The sequence below is a fragment of the Ranitomeya variabilis genome, chromosome 4, assembly GCF_051348905.1.
Source record: "Ranitomeya variabilis isolate aRanVar5 chromosome 4, aRanVar5.hap1, whole genome shotgun sequence".
NCBI lineage: Eukaryota > Metazoa > Chordata > Amphibia > Anura > Dendrobatidae > Ranitomeya > Ranitomeya variabilis.
In genome coordinates, this window is record NC_135235.1 from 496,280,727 (window position 1) to 496,304,672 (window position 23,946).

General features: G+C 45.5%; 2 protein-coding genes across 2 annotated transcripts in view; both read left to right on the forward strand.

The window, feature by feature from the left end:
• Window positions 1–464: 464 nt before the first annotated feature.
• Window positions 465–4,850, forward strand: LOC143765384 (coenzyme Q-binding protein COQ10 homolog B, mitochondrial-like). The gene is made up of 5 exons (XM_077251987.1): window positions 465–773; window positions 2,761–2,910; window positions 3,249–3,441; window positions 3,933–4,034; window positions 4,326–4,850. The coding sequence occupies exons 1-5, from the start codon at window positions 661–663 to the stop codon at window positions 4,485–4,487; spliced, it is 720 nt and encodes a 239-aa protein (XP_077108102.1). The 5' UTR covers window positions 465–660; the 3' UTR covers window positions 4,488–4,850.
• A 14,602-nt stretch (window positions 4,851–19,452) lies between these two features.
• MLX (MAX dimerization protein MLX) overlaps window positions 19,453–23,946 on the forward strand; it is a 132,667-nt gene continuing 128,173 nt past the window's right edge. Inside the window, exon 1 of the mRNA XM_077251990.1 lies at window positions 19,453–19,477. The gene's annotated coding sequence lies outside the window, so the exon portion shown is untranslated. The remainder of the gene's footprint in view (window positions 19,478–23,946) is intronic.

Genomic DNA, 23,946 nt, shown 5'->3' on the forward strand with positions numbered 1-23,946 from the left:
CCGGCACTGCGCACACAGCCGGTAAGCACTGACTGCTGGTCCGGCACTGCGCACACAGCCGGTAAGCACTGACTGCCGGTCCGGCACTGCGCACACAGCCGGTAAGCACTGACTGCTGGTCCTGCACTGCGCGCACTGCCAGTAAGCACTGACTGCTGGTCCTGCACTGCGCACACTGCCGGTAAGCACTGACTGCCGGTCCGGCACTGCACACACAGCCGGTAAGCACTGACTGCCGGTCCGGCACTGCGCACACAGCCGGTAAGCACTGACTGCCGGTCTAGCACTGCGCACACAGCCGGTAAGCACTGACTACCGGTCCTGCACTGCGCGCACACAGCCGGTAAGGACTGACTGCCGGTAAGCACTGACTGCCGGTCCGGCACTGCGCACACAGCCGGTAAGCGCGGCGGCGTGCACTGACAGTTGCTGGCGCTGCTTGTCCTGCACCCACTGCGCATGCGGGTCAGGGAGAGACTCAGCACTCCTCAGGTCACTACAGAACACGGGGCGGAGTTCACACGGAAACCCCGCCCCTGTGCGTGACGACATCGCCCGCTTTTTGTCCGCAGAAGGAAACTGAGCTTCTCGGGAGGGACTGGTTCATTATCTCAGAAGCCGGTAACTAGTGAGGAGCTCCGCTACCGAGACACAGCCGCCATGACCGGACACTGCGGGAAGAGCGCCTCTGTACTGCTGCGAGCCCTGCTGGAGGCGGAGAGCCGGCCGTGCCATGCGGTGCTGAGGAGCGCCGGGAAGCGGCAAGGACTCAGGTGAGAGGACCAGTACTAACAGCTCCGGTGCTACGGCCGCCGCCACATTGTGCTAATACTATGGCTACTGTACGGCCCTTCTGACTACTATCAGCAGTGGGCTCCAGGCTTGTCTGCTAAAGAGGGACTGAGGCAAGACCGCACTTGGCAGCCGTGCTATGGATGTCCGTTCTGGGCAGGAAAGTGTTAATAGATCTTCCCAGGATCTGGTCCCGTGCTGCCGATGGGTCTGGATTACTTGTACCCTGGTGGCTGTGATGTGGCCGCACTGCCCACTATCGTGTAGCCATCATGGCGACCTCACCTGTGGGCTGTGGGCAGATAGTCACAGCCGTGCGATGTCCCTGTCTGGCCTATAGGTGGCGCTACGTGGCTCTATAGCTATTATATAAGCCCAGAGTGAGTGTGGCACCTGTGGTCAGCACAGATGGCCCCTTACATCGTTCTGTAACTCCTTGGTGGTCCTACAGGGAGGTCCTGAGCGTGCCACCTGTGAATCCCCTAATCTTGTCTGCTGTCTTAGGTCAGATGGGCCCCAGGGGCTCAGTACCAGCCATAATTGGCACATTCTAGTATTCTGTGGGAGGTGGGAGCCGCTCATTCACTCCCATTGGTTAGGCCACGTCGGACAGCTGGCCTTTCCTTTGTGAGATGCTGACGTCTGGGGAGGGAGGACCTCCTTGGACTATTCCTGGAACTCGCAGAACACTTCTAGACTAATGGCATTTTTTAAACCTCGTGATGAGGCCCCCGCAGGGGGAACTTTCTCCGAATTTCCCACAGATAGGAGAGAAACAACTTGAACTTTGATATGTTCGATTTTCTAGAGTCCGTACTCCGTGATCTTGGCATCTGCCAAGCGAGCACTCTTGAATACCTTTTCCTTTTTGTAGTGTGGCCCGGCAGAGGTTTAGACTTTAATTATTTGGCCATTGATCATCTATACTCAGACTTGGGTTTTAAAATTATTGAAAAGGGCAGAATACCATGACTGTCTGCTTCTGGGTAAAGAAAAAAAATACACCCGGGGTGAAGAGAACCTTTTGGATAGTTGTGTAATCTGAAAATGTTCTCAAGAGTTCGGTAATGTACATTATAGGACAAGAAGCATCCCACCTGCCCTATATAGCCCCCTGATGGCATACGTCCATGTTAAATCTTCCTAGATTGCAATCCGAACTCTACCCGCTTGCCCTGACCCACTATGGCAGACGGGCTCCGTACGTGGCCCGGGGGGCACTCTGAGCTGCCGTGCCTTTGCTCCATTGTATGCCACTGTTCATTTCTCACAGATAAAATAGGAGTCTACAGACGTCAGTATTATGGATCCAGTCCTAGACATGAGATCTCGTATTCTGACAGTTGTGATCCGTTTGGGTTTAGGTATTTGGTGCTTTCCGGAGAGCGAGTGTGAAGAAACTTCTAGAGCCGGCCTATTGTAGTTTGCAGTAACCCACGGTTTCCTGGAAGGGAAGTGTCATGACATGGTGACTCCGAGAACAATGCCGTGTGTACAGGAAAATGCCTTTTACACACAATTTCCACAGACTCTGTACTGCTGCCAGCATTACCAGTGGTCTGCATCCGGTAGCAAACCACAAGTCCCAGCATATGTTGTAGCTTCAGGGGATGCAGGCTTCTGGTTTAGAAAATAGCAATGTTATGTTAGTGGCAAAATAAGAGATACTATTTAAAAAATAAAAAATAAAGAATAAAGTATCAAAACTGAGGCTAAGGAGCCATTGTTTGCGCTCTTGAGAGGACTGCAGTGGAACATCAGGTGTAGAAACCAGTCTGGTGCATATGAATAGCGCTGCAGGCTGTTACTTTCCAGCAAGTCAGGAAATTCTATCCCCATGATGGGGGATCTGAGATATTTTTACCAAAGCACATTCTTCAGATTGACTTTTTGACCTGTACAAGGATTTTTTTCTTTGTTTTTTGACTTTTTTTTTTTTTTTTTTTTTTTTTTTTGCATCTATTTCAGACATCTGAGCTCCTGTGGAATACTCGCTTCACAATGTACACCACTACCTCCATCATCTCCAGTCCATGTGCCCACGAGATCCTTCCTGAACCTTGCTGCACCCATCCTGGGAAGCAAAAGGATGGAGTATACAGAGTCCAAAGTGTTGGGGTAAGTAGTAATCTGGTTGGAGGAGAGGCAGAAAGGTTGTTCAGGGGCTGCTTTGGTCTACAGACCTTGTTAGATCGCTGTGCGGCCCACCACTGGGAGCCCCCACAGAACGAGGAATTTACATGGACTGTCTTCTCGTTCTCCAGTATAGGGTGGATGGAGCAGCTGGTATTTGCCAGCTGGCCTAGTGGGCTATAACCTGCCGCTTCCTTCTTTTTATAATAAGGAAGTACATTTGTGTCTCTTGGACTTTCCTACAGAGGCAGCCATAACTATTTTCATTATGATTTTCATGTATAGCACAATCTAATATAATGGCGTTTGTTATTTCGTTTTAGGTATTCAATAAAGCAAATGTTTGACATTGTTGCAAATGTGGAAGACTACAAGATGTTTGTTCCTTGGTGCAACAGTTCAAAAGTCTTGTCCAGCCGCAACGGAGTGACCCGAGCGGAGCTAGAAGTTGGCTTCCCACCCATCGTGGAGCGTTACACCTCTGAAATATACATTAAACCAAACCATCAAATTCGGGTGAGCTCTTTTCTTCTTCTGTAAATGTTTCTTTTTATTATTCCGTCTGACTTTGCTAATGTTTAAATATAGAAATTGTGATCAGAGACGTCATTCTGTAGCCTATACCACCCTTGTGTCGGCATATGCTATATCATTGGCATACATACCTACACCCTAAATGGCAATGAGGTGAAAGGTTCTTTGTTCGCATGATGTAAGATTCCGGGAAAAAGTCATCTCTATGGACTTTGTACGGCCAAGCCTCCGCTGTCTGACATGTGGTCTGACCTTTGTTCTTCATAGTGCCGGTCTGTACAAGAAATCTTTACTTAGGTCTCTGAACAAAGGCAAAGGTGGAAATCCTCTTGCAAACTTAAACCAGTTTTTATTACCTTAGTGAGATACTGTTTAACAAAACTTTCACGTATTTGCTAGCATATGCCTTATGTAGGAAGACGGTCAACATTTTTGGTCTCTTTCTAATTCCTTTTTTTTTTTCGTTGGCACAGGCTGTCTGCAATGATGGGAAGTTGTTCAGTCATCTTGAGACAGTGTGGAGATTTGGGCCAGGACTACCTGGACGCCCAGACACCTGCAAGCTTGAATTCTTTGTAAGTAGTCGTATGACACCTATCATTGACACTGGGGTTAGGATAGGACCAGAGATTTGCAATGAGAAAAGAATTGCTAGTGCTGAGTCTCATACAGGGATACACTTAGAATAAAAAAGTCAAAGCTTTAGTCTGCAAACTCGTAGTTCAACTGTTTTGAAACAAAATCTCACTGTAGTCTTGCAATAGCTGGAGAGTCATGAATGGTAAAGCGGTAGTTAAAAATTGTTGGCTTGTAGGTCATTGTGTTAACTTTGGTTCTGATCCGGTTTCTCATTATTTGCCTTGCAGGTGTCATTTGAATTCAAGTCTCTTCTCCATTCTCATTTGGCCACTGTCTTTTTTGATGAGGTAGCCAAGCAGATGGTCGCAGCATTTGAAAACAAAGCAGCCGGAACGTATGGACGCCAGACCGTTTCATTACGGGCAGCTAAACTCCAATCTGCACATTAACGTATGAATGAACTTTTCGTTGATATCGTTTGGTCCTATGGATCGGAACACTATATACATTGTACGACTTGAAACCGGACCACATCAAGACTTTGCACAAACCTCTCTTTATTTATATCTATTTAAAAGGGACTCTCTTAAATAATTTATTTACAACCATAAACTTATTTAATACCGTGCGGTTTTAGATCTAACAAATTACATGATCAGTGTTGTACTGTCTAAATGCAGGAAACCTATATTATGTACAGTGCGTGATAAATGTGTTTTTACTGCCTTTTCCAAACCACATGAATATATGTATATAATGTTTTAGCAAACTTTTGATTTTATAATCTAAGAAATAAAAAAAATTGGAATTTTTTTTTTTTAATGGTTAAATCTGTGTATGACTGTTTTTATAGAAATGTGTAATGCAATTTGGTTTTGGTCTTGTTTGCCAGACGCTTTTTATTGCTCAATAAGCGGCTCATGAAAGTAGAAGGGAGATGGAAACCTTGCTGGCAGTCAGTATAAAATTACTGATGAAACCATCACAAATTGTAGTGGTTTAATAACCATTGTTCTTCAGTGTGGTACCCAAGATTCATGTCGGCAGTACATAATGTACCCCTCCAGCTGTGGAGAACAGAGACCCGTGTGTTATACAATCCCCCATTGTCAACAGTATGTTTAGCTAATGATGCCAGGAAGAATGGCGCCATAGTACAAATCTGGTGGGGTAGGGCTGAATGTCTAAAAATGAAATGAAATAGGCCCAATGTACCTCTATGGGTGTCTTGTAGACTACAGGAAGTATAATTTAATCATGTACAGGAGTAAGTGATTCGCATAAATGCAGATTTCTTGGCTCAGCATGTCTGAATTTTCAATGGTAGAGTGGAGTAAGCCACTTCTGGAGATGGGCATCCATTGAGCAGAAATGGATTAAAGGGAACCTGTCACCACGTTTTTGGAAGATGGGATAAAAATAGCGTTAAATAGGGGCAGAGGTGGGCGTTACATTAGTGTGTGTGTGTTATGCGTTTATTACCCACCTAAGTTGCCGAAATAACTTTGCAAAGTCTCCGTTTTCGCCTGTCAATCAGGCTGGTCAGGTCACATGGGCGTGGTGTCTTCACCCAGATTTGGCGTAGTTTTCCGTTGGTGGCGTAGTGGTGTGCGCATGCCCAAAGTCCGGAATCCTCTTCCAGGGGATTTAAAATAGCGCGGTGTTCGTTATTGCATTGGTGATCGGTGGGCGCGGCCATCTTCCTTTGGCCGCGCGTGCGCAGAAGCGGCGCTCTGCTGGCCGCGGCTTCAGGAAAATGGCCGCGGGATGCCGCGCGTGCGCAGATGGATATCGCGACGGCCATTTTCCTGAAGCCGCGGCCAGCAGAGCGCCGCTTCTGCGCACGCGCGGCCAAAGGAAGATGGCCGCGCCCACCGATCACCAATGCAATAACGAACACCGCGCTATTTTAAATCCCCTGGAAGAGGATTCCGGACTTTGGGCATGCGCACACCACTACGCCACCAACGGAAAACTACGCCAAATCTGGGGGAAGACAACGCCCATGCGACATGACCAGCCTGATTGACAGGCGAAAACGGAGACTTTGCAAAGTTATTTCGGCAACTTAGGTGGGTAATAAACGCATAACACACACACTAATGTAACGCCCACCTCTGCCCCTATTTAACGCTATTTTTATCCCATCTTCCAAAAACGTGGTGACAGGTTCCCTTTAAAGGTTAAAAATGAACATGCCCAATCCTCCTTCCATCCCATATCTGTCAGGGTAGAATCGTGAGGGAGAACTCAAGCTCTGCACACACAGGATCTGTAACTGGTCCCTCTGAACTGGTTCGGTTTGGCCAACTATATGGAAATCATCAGGTTACATGGGCACTTCCCAAGTCAAAGCCCTCGCCTTTCACCAGTAGCCAAAATTTAGCTCTAATTTAAAAGAGAAAATGAGGCAATTCCCTGTTTATAGTCAATACAGATTACTTCTGAATGAAGTCCTCAGAGCTGATGAAAGTGCCTGTTCAGCAAGACGCCCTGGTGTAAGCAATCCACGGTTCTGTTCATAGTAAGGCTATGTGCACACGATGCGGATTTGCTGCAGATCCGCAGCGGATTTTTCCGCACAAACGCTGCAGATTCGCACTGTGATTTATAGTGCAATGTTGTTCTATGGGAAAAAAAAAGCTGTGCAGAATTGCTGCGGATTTCAAAGAACTGCATGTCACTACTTTTGTGCGGATCTGCAGTGTTTCTGCACCCCTCCATGTTAAAATTCCGCAGTGGCAAAAACCGCAGAAAATCCGCATCAATTCCGCATAAAAACCGCGGCAAATCCGTTTGGCTGCGGAATCTGCCAGGAGATGCGGATTTTGTGCAGAAAATCCTGCACTTTTTTTTTCTTACGTTTGCACATAGCCTAAGGGTATGTGTCCACGTTCAGGATTGCTTCAGGCTTTGGTCAGGATTTTATGCAGGTAAAATCCTGACCAAAAATGCACCTGAGGTCACTGGCAGGTCACCTGCGGTGTTCCTGCGTGTTTTGCTCATTGTAGCAACATGCTGCGTTCTGAAAAAACGCACCGCATGTGCGTTTTTGCGGGAATTCCGCATGCGTTTTTTAATGCACAGTGGAGACGGGATTTCATTAAATCCCCTCCACTATGCTGTAACATCTGGACGCTGCGTTTTTGACGCTGTGGCTCAGTGCTGCATCAAAAACGCAGCATTTCCTGAACGTGGACACATAGCCTAAGGCAGGCCTTGGGTTCTGAATTATCGGCTTATTGGAGCCACATGTGCCCATTGCATCATTAGTGCTGCCATCTTTCAAGGGAAAATACAACATCTGATAAATACAAATGTATTTCTTACAGACTGCATGGATTAATGAGAATGAACCTGTGCCTTTAGTATGTGGTACTTTATAGGCCCCTTGGCTTTCTGATTCACACCATGTGAATCTGTAAACCTTGGGTCCACCTGACCTTGTGTATTTTCCTTTATGTACTGCAAGACCTATAAAGAGCGCTCCTAAATAAATGGCTTTTGGGGATTTCTTACCATAAAGCTTCATGTCTGCTTTCACATCTAAGCCATTTTCATTAACTCCAATAAAGTGCACTTTCAGAATAAGCTTTTTCTCTAGTCACCTTCCACGACGGCATATGGAGGTTGCCTCTTTGCCCTAATGGGGAACAGGAAATGGAGAGGTTAAAAGGCCCTCCCACCTCCCTCTCACCAGTGTCTTTCCTGTTCCCCATGGGACAGGAGAGGTTTACTTTCGTATGCAGTGGTGGCCGGTGACTGCTGCATCTGACAAGCGTCGGCTTGTGTGTAACCGGGCAGCATGGGGTCGTATCTTACCTCCCTGCCTATGCTGCTCCCGTCGCGCCGCGCTGCGGTGTCCTCGGGACCTGTGCCTAGCCTTCCCGCGCCCCCGTGAGGGCAAAGCAGGCTAGTGTTCCCAACCGGAGTCCTCCTGGAGCTCTCCGGTCTCCTTCCCCTCCAACATGCCGCTGGCAACCCGGAAGTGGTCGCGCGCGTCACTTCCGGTCCTTTTCTGCGCTCCCTGGAGGCACTTCCGCCGGCGGTGTCTCGTGCAGGACGGCGTCCTCCACGCTGGACCATGGAGGGGAGGAGGAGGTGTATCCACATCGCTGGGGGCAGGTGCATACCGCTGCGTATAAAACCTGCCAGAAAACGTCGCAGGTAAGACCGTTCCTGTCATGGAGAGCAGTACCTGCCCTGCGCTTGCAGAGCCCAGCGCTGCCCCTGCCACAGTAAGTGCCGCAGGGACAGGGGTCCTTAGATAGTAACTTTGGGGTATCCTTGGTCACTCTCTCTCTCCCCTCTCATTGCAGGGAGAAAGGTCTACCCCCAAAACTACTGTTAAAAAGATGTGTGCCATCTGTAATATTAAGCTGCCACCTTCATGGGAGAAAAAACTCTGCAGGACCTGTACTGACAAAGTTGTCAGGGCAGAGCAACCTTCTTTACTAGAGGAAATCCGATCCCTGATCAAGCAAGAGGTGCAATCCTCCCTAGCAGCCTTTACCCCTCCACCACCCTCTCCAGCCAAAAAAAGGAAGATCCAGGAAGAGGATTCTGAATCTGAGTCAGACCTCTCTTATGCCTCATCCTCAGGTCGTCAGGAGGAATCTGCATCCTCTATTACATCTGAGGCCAGAAAATATCTCTTTTCTTCAGACTGGATTGAGGACTTAGTAGCTGCGGTACGCAGTACTATGGGGCTGGAGGAGGAGCCAGAACCCCAGTCCATACAGGACCAGATGTTTGGTGGCATAACCAAGGGTAAACGGGTGGGGTTTCCAATCCACCAGAATATTTCTGATATGATTGACCAAGAGTGGGAATTACCTGAAAAACGCCTCAGTACTCCATCCGAGATGAAGCGTAGATTCCCCTTAGAAGGCGAATTGACCAAATGGGATGTCCCTAAAGTTGACTCTCAGGTGGCAAGAGTGGCTAAAAGAACGGCTCTTCCATTCGAAGACTCGTCACAATTAAAAGATCCGATGGACAGGAAGATAGAGAGTCTATTAAAGAAATCATGGGAGACCTCCTCGGTAGCCCTCAAAGCCAATATCGCATCAACATGCGTGGCTAGAGCTCTATTCCGCTGGATAGGTGAACTGGAATCTCACATATCCCAAGGCACTTCAAGAGCTGAATTATTAGACTCAATTCCTAGTCTCCTTAGAGCCACGGGTTTCCTAGCGGATTCTTCTATGGAAACTATCAGAATTGCTGCAAGGTCGTTAGTACAGACTAACTCGGCCAGAAGGGCGCTGTGGCTAAAAATGTGGTCTGGTGATATCACCTCTAAGGCCAAATTATGCGCCATACCATTTAAAGGGAACTACGTTTTCGGGCCTTCTCTTGACGACATCTTAGAGAAAGCTACCGATAAAAAGAAAGCCCTCCCAGAACAAAAAACTCCCAAAAAGAAGTTTTTTCGTCCCTTTCAGGCCCAAACCTCTCAGAGGGGAAAAGGCAAGTCCGGGAGGTGGAGTTACCCGAAGGGAGGAGGGAGAAACATCCTTATCCCTCAACAACAACAACAGCAATCTCAACAGGAAAAACGGTGACTCCGATCCAGTGGGGGGGAGACTTTCAAATTTTTACTCCCAGTGGCAAAACATCACGTCTTGCCCCTGGATCCTCAATGTCATCAAAAAGGGTCTCTTAATAGAATTCATTTCCTCCCCCCCACGGGGTCTAAAAGTCACCTCCCTACCTTCCCTGAAAGATCAATCCAATTTGGAGTCCGGTCTCAGGACCCTAAAGATGTCGGGTGCGATATCCCAAATACCAGAATGGGAGAGGGATCGGGGGCATTACTCTCGCCTATTCCTGGTTCCCAAACCATCGGGCGAGTCCCGTGTTATTATAAATCTAAAGAATCTCAATCGGCATATCAAGTACCGAAGATTCAAGATGGAATCAGTGAAGAATGCCATTCCCTTGATAGGTCCACACTCCTTCATGGCCACTCTCGATCTGAAAGATGCCTACTTTCACATCCCCATTCACCCAAGACATCGCCAATACCTCAAATTTGCTGTACAGAGAGGACGTCTGATAGAGCATTATCAATTCAACGTCCTCCCATTTGGAATCTCTTCTGCTCCAAGGGTATTTTCCAAAATAATGGGGGAAGTAATCTCCTTTTTTCTATTCGCCACGACAGCACCCACTGAGAGAGGGGATCCGCCCCTAGGAACAGGAAACCTACAGAGAGATAAAAGGGGCGGCCCCCCCTCGCTCCTCAGTTGGTTTCCTGTTCCTAAAGGGGAACCTACAGAGAAGACTCTCTGAAACTAATTGCAAGAGGAAAACTTGCCTGGATGCCGCCTGTGCGTCTCTGCTGAGCAACAGGGGCTCCAGAGTGAGTAAACAGAGTCGGGCGTTCCTGTTGGTTCCCCCCTCATCTGTTACAGTCGGTGGACAACGATCTCCCTGCTGGGACATCGTTGTAAGGGATGGCCGGTGATGCGGTGTGCCTGGGCTGATCGACTTACCTGAAGCAAGCAGGTTTCCGGACCCAGGTGGCGATACCCTCCGAAGTGTGTGGAGTGGTCATCAGCTGTTTCCCAGTCCCTCAGGTATGGCGGTGACGTGGGAGAGGTAGCGCTTTGAAAGCCGGCCGGCTGAGACGCCGGCGCATGCGCAGTAGAGCCGCATCCCGGAAGTGGATCCCTGCCCCCAGGAGGTCAGCAGTCTATTTCCGGGGGAACCGCCATATTGGTTTCCTCTGGCGGTTTCTCCATGCCCCCTGACGCTGCACCAAGGTATCAGGTAAAAAAAAAAAAAAAAAAAAGGGGGAGGAAGTGTGTGTGTGTGAAAAGCCTACACTATAAAAGGCACATGAGCAGGGACAGACGGCGCGCTGTCATGTCGTCCCAAGAGGAAGTCTCTGTGCGCCCTATGGAGGACCTACTGATTCCCAGTAGTGATGCCAGAACTAAAGATGGTGGACACTCTAAGAGGAGTGATTCCACTGTGAAATCAGGAGGGAGATCGTCCCGTTCCACACCCCAGGCCAGGCAAACCCAGCAACCGGTAGATACATGTGCTTCTGGGTGAATGTTATATAGCTTCAAGAGAGCTTATAAGTATTTCCTCTGCTTATGTTTTTAGGCAAAGAGGACGGGGAAAACAAAGCATAAACAGTGTGCTATATGTACTGAGCCCCTGCCTGACTCCTATCTTAAAAAGCTGTGTCAAGCCTGTATAAATAATACCTTGCAGCAGGAGGAGTCGGTTAAAATGAATGACATACGGCTTATAATTCGTGAGGAGCTGCAGTCATTAGGAGGGGGCCCCTCTGTTAATGTGGAAAAAAGGAGTAGGAGAAAGTCCTCACCTAAAGCTGACACGTCAGCAGAGAGTGGGGAGGTGGATTCGGATGTGTCTCAATCGTCTGAATCATCAGGGGAACAGAACTATGTCTGTTTTCCTACTGACGGTGTCAACAGTTTAATAAAGTCAGTAAGAAGTACGATGGGGTTGGCTGAGTCAAAAGAACCCCAAACGCCACAGGAACTTATGTTCGCTGGTCTTTCTCAGAGGAAGGGCCAGGTATTTCCTGTAAATCAGGCCATAAAAGACCTCGTTAAAAAAGAATGGGGTAAAGGGCAAAAGGGGTTTGTGCCAATACCCTGCAAGAGACGCTACCCCTTTGATGACGAGGATATGGATTCCTGGGCTAAAGTACCGAAAGTCGATGCGGCAGTAGCATCTACATCTCGCCGTTCCACCTTACCCGTAGAGGACGCAGGTTCCTTGTCCGATCCCATGGACAGAAAATCGGATGCACTCCTTAAAAAATCATGGGAGGCCTGTGTTACTGCCTTCAAGCCAGCAATCTCAGCCACATGTACCAGTAGGTCTATGCTGGTTTGGTTGGAGCAGCTGGACCAAAATATCAGAAACGGGGTTTCTAGAGAGAAGTTACGGGCGTCAATTCCCTTGATAAAAGGTGCTGCAGCATTTATATCCGATGCCTCCGTGGACTCTCTCCGCCTGGCGGCCAGAACAGCTAGCCTCTCCAATACTGCTCGCCGAGCTTTATGGCTAAAAAACTGGAAGGGTGATGCCCAGTCTAGATCCAAATTATGTGCCATACCCTGTCAGGGTGAGTACCTCTTTGGAAGTGTGTTGGATGAAATTCTCACTAAAGCGGGTGAGCGGAAGAAGGGCTTCCCTAATCCATTTGTTCCTTCTTACAGAAGGGCATTCAGGAAGCCATCATTTGGCAGAAAGGGAGGCTTTAAAGAATGGAGGAACAAAGAGTTCAGGCAAAAGGGCAATTTGTTTAATAAACGTCCCTTCAAACCAGCTGAGAAATTCCGGGAACCCTATTCCACCAGTGGGCGGTAGACTTCTAGGATTTATAAATCAATGGAATGAAATAACTGTTAATCCATGGGCCTTAAAATTAATATCCTCAGGCCTCACCCTAGACTTTATTCGAAAACCTCCGGATTCCTTCTTGCTCACCTCCCTAAAGTCCAGACTACAACAAGAAGCTCTGGAGATAGAAATTAAGTCCCTTCTTGCCAAACGGGTTTTGATAGACGTTCCGTCATCTCAAACAGGGATGGGGTTCTACTCCCCCTTGTTTCTGATTACTAAACCTGACGGATCCTATAGAACTATATTTAATCTGAGAAAACTGAACACGTTCATAAAACCCACAACATTTAAAATGGAATCTGTTCGGTCAGCCATTAAAAATCTGTTCCCAAACTGTTACATGGTAGTACTGGATCTTAAAGATGCGTATTACCATCTTCCTATACACCAGTCACACCAGCAGTTCCTTCGGGTAGCAGTAATTATAGACGGGCAAATTCGCCATTTACAATATAGAGCAATGCCCTTTGGCCTATCCATGGCCCCTAGGGTCTTTACTAAATTGCTATTGGAGGTAATGTCTTTTCTGCGATTAAAAGACACTCTGGTCATTCCATATCTGGATGACCTACTAATTGTGGGAAAAAACTCCTTACAGTGTAAACAAAGGTTGGAGGAGGTGGCGTTTTCCTTACAAACGCTAGGCTGGATTGTCAACTGGGAAAAATCCAGACTCCAACCTGTCACTTGTCAGAGATTCCTAGGACTCCTTCTGGATTCAGTGGACCAAATTTGTCGGTTACCTGATGATAAGAAGTCTTCTATTGTTGGCAAAGTAAGCCTGGCAATCAAAAGACGTAGCATGTCTCTTAGAAATGCCATGTCATTACTAGGTTCATTGTCATCTTGTATCCCTGCGGTTAAATGGGCGCAATTCCATACCAGGCAGCTCCAGAAATTTATATTGCAGGAGGACATTAAAAAAGGACATTTGGACCGAACAATTTATTTATCATCAGAGGTAGTACACTCCCTTACATGGTGGTTAGATTGGGGAAATCTATCAGAGGGGGTACCTTGGGTCATCACCCCTACTACCATAGTAACCACGGATGCTAGTCCGGAAGGCTGGGGAGCACATTTTAAAGATCAGGTGGTTCAGGGCCTTTGGTCCAGATCAGAACTGACTAATTCCTCTAATGTAAAAGAATTAAGAGCCATATATTACTCCCTACTCCGCTTTCTTCCCCAGCTACGAGGCTCTCACACAAGGGTCCTCTCGGACAACACCTCGGCAGTAGCCTATTTGAACCATCAAGGAGGTACACGGTCAGAGAATCTTATGAAAATCTCATCGGACATCATGACCTTAGCGGAAAGTCATCTGTTGTCCTTATCAGCGGTGCACATCAGAGGCATAGACAATGTTCGGGCAGATTTCCTCAGTCGCCATACCCTTCATCAAGGGGAATGGATGCTCAGCAGAAAGATTTTCAAATTAATAACAGACCGATGGGGAGTACCTCAAATAGACCTGTTCGCAACAAGGTCCAACCGTCAGGTCAAAACTTTTGCCTCCCTTTGCAGACTGGACAAACCCGACATATTCGATGCCCTTCAGGTGCCATGGACATTCGACCTGGCCTATGCATTCCCTCCATGGAACCTATTACCTATAGTAATCAGAAAAATAAGGGAGGAGGGAGCAAGAGTCCTGTTGGTGGCCCCATTCTGGCCCAAAAGGCCATGGTTCTCATGGCTCAGGGCGATGTCAACTACAGACCCTTGGATCCTGCCTCAGTCCAAGGACCTGTTGTCTCAGGGACCATTTTTCCATCCTCGGGTAAAAGGCATGAATCTGACTGTATGGAATTTGAGAGGCACTTACTAACTTTAAGGGGTTTTTCCAGTGGGCTTATAGATACTCTTATGAAGAGTAGGAAGCCGTCTACTACCCAAATCTATATCAGGGTTTGGAGAAAATTCCTTCAATTTCATACTACACAACTTTCCGCTGAGGTACCCATAATTTCAATATTGGAGTTCTTACAAAAAGGGCTTGAATTGGGACTGTCTGTAAATACCCTAAGAGTCCAGGTCTCAGCTCTGGGAGCACTCTTTAGTTATGATGTGGCAGGAGATAGATGGGTTTCGCGTTTTATATCAGCATGTGAACGATCAAAACCTATTCATATACCACAGGTGCCTCAGTGGGATCTATCTCTAGTCCTAGATGCCTTGACACAAAGCCCGTTTGAGCCTCTAGACGCGGCCTCAATAAAGAACATCTCGCTAAAAACGATACTGTTAGTAGCCCTGGTATCCGCTAGAAGAGTGAGTGATCTCCATGCCTTATCAATTGACCCTCCTTATCTATCCGTGACATCCGATAGAATAATTCTGAAAACGGACCCTTGTTATCTTCCTAAGGTAGCCACTAGCTTTCATAGATCCCAGGAGATCTTGTTACCTACCTTCTATAAAGACCACTCAACTCCAGAAGAAGCCAGGCTTCATACCCTAGATGTTAAGAGAACTATTCTAGCCTATTTAGAGAAGACTAGGGACTGGAGGAAGAGTAGGGCTCTCTTTGTATCTTTCCAGGGAAAAACCAAGGGTTCCAGAGTTACAAAGAACACGCTGTCACGCTGGATAAGAGATGCCATAGTCCTGGCGTATAAAGCTGGAGGAAGAGATCCTCCAATGCATGTGGGAGCACACTCCACAAGAGCCGTATCGACCTCCTGGGCAGAAAGGGCGAACGTGCCGATAGATCTTATATGTAAGGCTGCAACTTGGTCTTCACCAAACACCTTCTATAGACATTATAGATTAGATCTATCTGCTGCTTCTGACCTAACCTTTGGGGTTTCGGTTCTTGATTCAGTTAACCCACCCAGTATATAGTCTCTGAAAATCTCTCAGTGGGTGCTGTCGTGGCGAATAGAAAATATCGGATTACGTACCGGTAATGCTCTTTTATAGAGCCCACGACAGCACCCATTCAAATCCCTCCCTTTTTTCTTTATTTAGTTGCACGTGGTGCCTTAATAGGGAGATGTATATAATAGAGTAATATGATATGAACTGGTAAATATGTATATATGCCTGAACCTGTTAACTAAAAAACCTGGCGGCGGTTCCTCCTTATTCTCTGTAAAACAACTGAGGAGCGAGGGGGGGCCGCCCCTTTTATCTCTCTGTAGGTTTCCTGTTCCTAGGGGCGGATCCCCTCTCTCAGTGGGTGCTGTCGTGGGCTCTATAAAAGAGCATTACCGGTACGTAATCCGATATATCCGGAGGCAAGGCGTCTGTATAGTGCCGTATCTAGACGACCTTCTGTTAATAGCGCCTACCAAACAGGGCCTGGAATCTCATGTATCCAAGACTCTCGAAATCCTGACATCTCTTGGGTGGGTGCCGAATCTGGAAAAATCTCACCTACGACCCTCCAAATGCAGGAAATTCCTGGGAGTCCTCCTGGACTCTGCAAGACAAATGTCCTTCCTCCCATCAGAACACCGTCTAACCCTTCTATCAAAGGTCAAAACGTTCAGGGACACCAGATCCCCTACAATCAGAGAAGGCATGTCTCTTGTAGGCTCGATGACAGCCTGCATTCAATCGGTACCATGGGCCCAGGCCCATTCCAGAATTCTTCAGGCACATATCCTGCAGAATTGGGATGGCCATCCCAGTTCTTTGAACAAAAGACTGTACACGCCAGGCCGTGTCAAAGCCTCCCTGGCATGGTGGATGTCCCCAAAAAATTTACAAAAAGGGGTCAGCTGGACGCAAGTCCCACTGACCACAGTTACAACAGACGCCAGCCAGAGAGGCTGGGGGGCCATGATAAATCACACCCCTTTCCAAGGTCTCTGGGACCAGTCAACAAGCAAGAAATCTTCCAACTACAGAGAGCTAAAAGCTGTAGAAGAAGCCCTACTAGTAGGAGGTCATCTGATCAAGGGACATCACGTTCGGATATATTCGGACAATGTGACCACGGTGGCCCACATCAGACATCAGGGCAGTTCAAAAAACAATTGCCTGAAGAATATATCTGCCCGACTATGCTCCTGGGCAGAAAGACATCTCTTATCTCTGACAGCGGTTCACCTGAAAGGCTCGTCCAACATTCAGGCCGACTATCTAAGTCGCCAGGACATACATCCGGGGGAATGGTGCCTGAGCAACCGAAGTTTCGAGATGCTGGTGAACAAATGGGGTCTCCCAGAAATCGACCTCTTTGCATCCAGCCGAAATGCGAAAGTCGAAGCATTCTTCTCTCTGAACCCCAGGGACGGCTCCAAAGGCGTGGATGCACTGGTCCAGAAGTGGAATTTCCGGCTGGCTTATGCGTTTCCACCAATCCCAATACTGGCGAAAGTCTTACAGAAAGTGCGAGAAGAACAAACCCCTACCATATTGGTAGCTCCGCTGTGGCGCAAGAGGAGTTGGTACAACCTGATAGTGGACCTTCAGGTGGATGGGCCGTTCCACTTTCCGATGGAAGAAGACCTTCTTTCTCAAGGACCAATCCATCTCCTAGATGCCCACAAGTGGAATCTGGCGGCATGGCTACTGAAGCCCAAATATTAAGAGCCCGAGGACTATCAGATGCAGTGGTTTCCACACTTCAAAAATCTAGGAAACCGGTAACCATTGCTATATATAATAAAATCTGGAAGAAATTCTCATCCTTTTGTCTTCCTGAGGTGCCAGATCCCTTCAACCCGAACATTTCAAAAATTCTAGATTTTTTACAAAGGGGTTTAGAAATAGGCCTCAGACCTAGCACCTTAAAAGTCCAGGTGTCCGCCCTCAGCTCAATATTCAATCAAGATCTGGCAAATCATCGCTGGGTAAAGAGATTCATGATATCGGCTTCCAGAATGAATCCAAAGAAGCAAATAACAGTACCACTGTGGGATCTCAACCTGGTGTTACAGGGGCTCACGGGTCCCCCCTTTGAACCATTATCCTCCTGCTCCCGGAAAAATCTAATTTATAAAACAATTTTTCTAGTGGCTATTACATCAGCAAGGAGGGTGGGAGAATTGCAAGCCCTCTCAATAAGAGAGCCATACCTGTCCATCCGAGATGACTCTATAATACTACGCCTAGACCCTTCCTTCCTTCCAAAGGTCGTATCAGACTTCCATCGCTCCCAGGAAATTATTCTACCTTCTTTTTGCCAAAATCCTGCAAATCCAAAGGAAGAGAAATTCCATATGCTGGACGTCAGGCGCGTTGTATTATTTTACTTAGAACAAACCAGTTCTTACAGAATCGACCACAATCTATTTGTCCATCCGTCAGGACAAAACAAAGGAAAAAAAGTAGCCAAAAGTACTATTGCCAACTGGATAAAGAGAGCAATAGCAGAAGCATACCTGGCTCAAGACAAAACTCCTCCAGTGGGAATCAAGGCTCATTCCACTCAACCTCAGTCTCCTGGGCAGAAAGAGCAGGTGCATCAGCAGAGCAAATCTGCAGGGCAGCCACATGGTCTTAATTGCATACTTTCTCCAGACATTACAGACTGGATATAATGCCCAACAAAGATTTAGCCTTCGGCCGGAAAGTACTCCAGGCCGTTGTCCCTCCCTAGCGCCAAATCAGTTGGTATTCCTCCATATGCCGTCGTGGAAGGTGACTAGAGAAAATAGAATTATTCTTACCGTTAATTCGGTTTCTAGGAACCTTCCACGACGGCGCTAGTTCCCTCCCTATACTCCTGGATTAAATTCTGGGATTCAAGGTAAACCGGTGCTATGGTTTTCAGTTATAAGTCACTGGTGAGAGGGAGGTGGGAGGGCCTTTTAACCTCTCCATTTCCTGTTCCCCATTAGGGCAAAGAGGCAACCTCCATATGCCGTCGTGGAAGGTTCCTAGAAACCGAATTAACGTTAAGAATAATTCTATTTTTTATTTTTGCGAATGAATAAGACTTTTTATTCATTATATAATTAGTATTCTGCATTTTCAGAAGTTGGCTATCTTTTTCTTCCCTGTTCTATAGGCATTGCATACAGATTTGTAGACAGATTTGAGGGTTTGTTTTTTTTTTGTTTTTGAATGAATGATCAATGCAGACTGATCAGTGGAAAAAGCATTTTGTTTCTTTGATGAGATATATATCTTAAGCTTCTTATCTTCACTAGTACTATTGATTTATGGAAAAGTGCAGTTACTATTTAACTTCACACAGATACCACAATGGCACTTGTCTCAAAAATGCTCTTTAATCCTGGCTGCTTCTGCTCTGGTCAGTGCTAGTTCTGGCTCCATACATTGTGTGCAGCTGTAATACAAAGTCTCTAATCTTATTAGTGGTATCTCTATCTTAATCCGAGGGTAAATAACTCTTCTTTTCTACAAGCATTTCTTCTGAGGAAGGTTATCTATTCCTGTGCAGCTCTTTACCAGCGATCCACATGGCTTTGCGCTAATTAGTGTGCAGTAAAAAGACTTTTCCTGTTGGGTTATGTCACAGATATGTGCAGGGCAAACGTAGTATCAGCAGTTCTAAATATCACTCATTAATCCCAAATATTCACGCTTGCCAAGTTATTCCACAGCGATAATCCTATGTTCACATATTTTTGTGCAAGATGGCATCTTATACATGAATTAATCCAACTAACTGGTGCCAAATGTGCCCAGATGGTGCGTGCCATGGAGGACACGGGAGCCTCTCTGCCTTGGCCTATGTATATGGATACAGGAATGAGGATGTAAATGAACCTTTACAGAATCTTGCTATGATTGTTTTGGGGGAAGGGTGCTCTCAGGAAAGTGTGATCATTGTCTGGCTACATTCTTTCTCTACTTTTTGGAAAGTTTACGTTAACCATAGCAGAAAATAGCATCGCATTGATAGTAGTAAAGTTAGGAAAAAATGAGGATACGATGAGATTAATAATCACCAGCCAACTTTTAAGCTACAGTGTTCTGGCCAGAGAGACAAGTTTGTTCTGGCTGGATTGAGTACAGACTGCAGGCGTTAACACCCTTCTTGTACTTCTTCCAAGGAATGTTCTGATCTCAGACTGAGGCACATGAAGGATCTCAGCTCTCCAGACTTGGACATTAAAAGGTCAGCAATTAGAACAAGGGGTGTTTAAGGTTATGCAGACCTCATGGGGTCTAGCAGATGGTAATGTACCCAAATCTTCAAATAGAGATGTCCTGAATAGTTTCATAGGGGTGGGGTACAGGATTTAGTGGCCTCTACAGGAGGAACTGATCTACCCCATTGCTAAAGCTGCTACAGAGAGATTGGTAATTTAGCTAATCTTGCCGTAAGAGGAAAGTACTGGACAGACTAGGAGGATTTACCAGATTTGGTGTCTGTACTCTAGGACACAGCACAGGAGGTTATATAATCTTAATCCGGGAGATTCTCTTACTTAGTGATGAATGTGAGTCAGGGAAATCTGGAGCCAACAATTACGGGTGTGCGCAGCGTTGACATAACTCATTCACAATGAGAACTATTGATGGAGGTTCATTCCAACAAAGAGACGCGCTACAGGCAATGGCCATGTCACATCACTCACCGCTTCTGTGGTCATTTTGTGTAACGTGTCGCGCCAAGTGTCTGTTTCTATCAATTAACAATGATAAAGAAGGAAACATTGCATATGGCGAGTGCCGCACGTCTCTCCTTCTATTGGGATTATCACTAAGATTTTACCAATCAAGATGGAGTCCTATCGAAACTAAGGTCGTTCTGATGGGTGAAATCCTGGCATTGTGCCATGCAGTTGGATAGAAGTGGCAGCAGTGCCATATTTTGTTCCATTTGGTTTGTATTGGCCGAAGTTAGGAAGTTTGTTAATATCTGGCTAATCTGTAACTGTGATATATGTATGTCGTTTTTGGTCTACTTTGATATCGATTTCAATTATTGCTTTTACATAATTACTTGAAAAATGATTCCGCCATATCTTTCTTAGAGTAAAAGTCCACCTTTTAAAAACATTTTGTTTTAACAATGGTTTAAAGGTCTAGAGCATCAAATCCATTTCATATTGTTAATTGATAAAATTATCTTTGTCAACAGTCACTACAAGGGGGAGCATACTGGGCATTATAGTTTAAAAGGAGACCGTCACCCCCAACACTTGATCTAAACTGCTTATATAGTCCTTTATGGGTTTTAGCTCCCATAAAAATCATTTTTACACTGGCGTTCGTTACTTGCTTAGTTTTTCAGAAAATGCATTTTTATATGCAAACTAGCTGAAGAGCCCGGCGTTGCCTGGGCATAGTAAATATCTGTGGTTAGTTATAGCACCTCACTTCTCTTATTTTCCCATCACGCCTCTCATTTTCCCCCTCACATCTCTCATTTTCTTTCTTACACCTCTCATTTTCCCCCTCACTTCTCTTTTTTTCCCTCTCACTCCTCTCATTCCCCCCTAACTCTTGTCATTTTGACCTCACATCTGTCATTTTCCGATCACTCCACTATTTTCCCTCACTCCTCTCAATTTGCACTCACACCTTATCATTTTCACCTCACACCCCTCATTTTCACCTCACACCTCTCATTTGCCCCTCAGTATATACATATTTGTCATCTCTCTTATATATAGTATACACCTGTATGTCATCTCCTGTATATAGTATATACCTGTATGTCATCTCCCCTGTAAATAGTATATACCTGCTGTGTCATCTCCTGTATATTGTATATACCTATGTGTCATCTCCTCCTGTATATAGTACATACCTGTATGTCATCTCTTCTGTATATACTATATACCTGTATGTCATCTCCTTCTATATATAGTATATACCTGTATGTCATCTCCTGTATATAGTATATATCTGTATGTCATCTCCCCTGTATATAGTATATACCTGTATGTCATCTTCTGTATATAGTATGTACCTGTATGTCATCTCCTGTATATAGTATATACCTGTGTCATCTCCTCTGTATATAGTATATACCTGTGTGTCATCTCCCTTGTATATAGTATATACCTGTGTGTCATCTCCCCTGTATATAGGATATACCTGTGTGTCATCTCCCCTGTATATAGGATATACCTGTGTGTCATCTGCCCTGTATATAGTATATATGTGTGTGTCATCTCCCCTGTATATAGTATATACCTGTGAGTCATCTCCTCCTGTATATAGTATATACCTGTGTCAACTCCCCTGTATATAGTATATACCTGTGTGTCATCTCCCCTGTATATAGGATATACCTGTGTGTCATCTCCCCTGTATATAGGATATACCTGTGTGTCATCTGCCCTGTATATAGTATATATGTGTGTGTCATCTCCCCTGTATATAGTATATACCTGTGTGTCATCTCCTCCTGTATATAGTATATACCTGTGTCAACTCCCCTGTATATAGTATATACCTGTGTGTCATCTCCCCTGTATATAGTATATACCTGTGTGTCATCTCCCCTGTATATAATATGTACCTGTATGTCATCTCCCCTGTATATAGTATATACCTGTGTGTCATCTCCTCCTGTATATAGTATATACCTGTGTCAACTCCCCTGTATATAGTATATACCTGTGTGTCATCTCCCCTGTATATAGTATATACCTGTGTGTCATCTCCCCTGTATATAATATGTACCTGTATGTCATCTCCCCTGTATATAGTATATACCAGTGTGTCATCTCACCTTGTATATAGTATATATGTGTGTGTCATCTCCTCCTGTATATAGTATATACCTGTGTGTCATCTCCTGTATATAGTATATATCTGTGTGTCATCTCCTCCTGTATTAGACCTCGTTCACACGTTATTTGCTCAGTATTTTTACCTTAGTATTTGTAAGCTATATTGGCAGCCTGATAAATCCCCAGCCAACAGTAAGCCCACCCCCTGGCTGTATATATTAGCTCACACATACACATAATAGACAGGTCATGTGACTGACAGCTGCCGTATTTCCTATATGGTACAGTTGTTGCTCTTGTAGTTTGTCTGCTTATTAATCAGATTTTTATTTTTGAAGGATAATACCAGACTTGTGTGTGTTTTAGGGCGAGTTTCATGTGTCAAGTTGTGTGTGTTGAGTTGCGTGTGGCGACATGCATGTAGCGACTTTTGTGAGATGAGTTTTGTGTGGCGACATGCGTGTAGCAACTTTTTGTGTGTCGAGTTGCATGTGACAGGTTAGTGTAGCAAGTTGTGTGCAGCAAGTTTTGCGCGTGGCGAGTTTTATGTATGGTGCTTTTTGAGTATGTGCAAGTTTTGTGTGAGGCAACTTTTGCATGTGTTGCAACTTTTGTGCATGTGGCAATTTTTCCGCGTGTGCAAGTTTTGCATGTGGCGAGTTTTCAATGAGGTGAGTTTTGCACGTGTGGCGAGTTTTGTGTGTGCCTAGTTTTGCATGTGGCGAGTTTTGCGCGTGGCGAGTTTTGAGCGGTGACTTTTGTGTTTCGACTTTTATGTGGCGAGGTTGGTGTATGTGTGGTGAAATGTGTGCTGAGGGTGGTATATGTGTTCAAGCACGTGGTAGTGTGTGGCGCATTTTGTGTGTGTGTTCATATCCCCGTGTGTGGTGAGTATCCCATGTCAGGGCCCCACCTTAGCAACTGTACGGTATATACTCTTTGGCGCCATCGCTCTCACTCTTTAACCCCTTCACCCCCAAGGGTGGTTTGCACGTTAATGACCAGGCCAATTTTTACAATTCTGACCACTGTCCCTTTATGAGGTTATAACTCTGGAACGCTTCAACGGATCTTGGCGATTCTGACAATGTTTTCTCGAGACATATTGTACTTCATGATAGTGGTAAAATTTCTTCGATATAACTTGCGTTTATTTGTGAAAAAAATGAATATTTGGCGAAAATTTTGAAAATTTTGCAATTTTCCAACTTTGAATTTTTATGCCCTTAAATCACAGACATATGTCACGCAAAATACTTAATAAGTAACATTTCCCACATGTCTACTTTACATCAGCACAATTTTGGAACAAAAAATTTTTTTTGTTAGGGAGTTATAAGGGTTAAAAGTTGACCAGAAATTTCTCATTTTTACAACACCATTTTTTTTTAGGGACCACATCTCATTTGAAGTCATTTTGAGGGGTCTATATGATAGAAAATAACCAAGTGTGACACCATTCTAAAAACTGCACCCCTCAAGGTACTCAAAACCACTTTCAAAAAGTTTATTAACCCTTCAGGTGTTTCACAGGAATTTTTGGAATGTTTAAATAAAAATGAACATTTAACTTTTTTTCACACAAAATTTATTTCAGCTCCAATTTGTTTTATTTTACCAAGGGTAACAGGAGAAAATGGACCCCAAAAGTTGTTGTACAATTTGTCCTGAGTACGCTGATACCCCATATGTGTGGGTAAACCACTGTTTGGGCGCATGGCAGAGCTCGGAAGGAAAGGAGCGCCATTTGACTTTTCAATGCAAAATTGACTGGAATTGAGATGGGACGCCATGTTGCATTTGGAGAGCCCCTGATGTGCCTAAACATTGAAACTCCCCACAAGTGACACCGTTTTGGAAAGTAGACCCCCTAAGGAACTTATCTAGATGTGTGGTG

Coding starts and splice junctions, on each gene's coding strand:
- LOC143765384 (XM_077251987.1), top strand. CDS start 661: ATGACCGGACACTGCGGGAAGAGCGCCTCTGTACTGCTGCGAGCCCTG. Junction 3,442..3,932: donor AACCAAACCATCAAATTCGG/GTGAGCTCTTTT, acceptor TCGTTGGCACAG/GCTGTCTGCAATGATGGGAA. Junction 4,035..4,325: donor CCTGCAAGCTTGAATTCTTT/GTAAGTAGTCGT, acceptor TTTGCCTTGCAG/GTGTCATTTGAATTCAAGTC.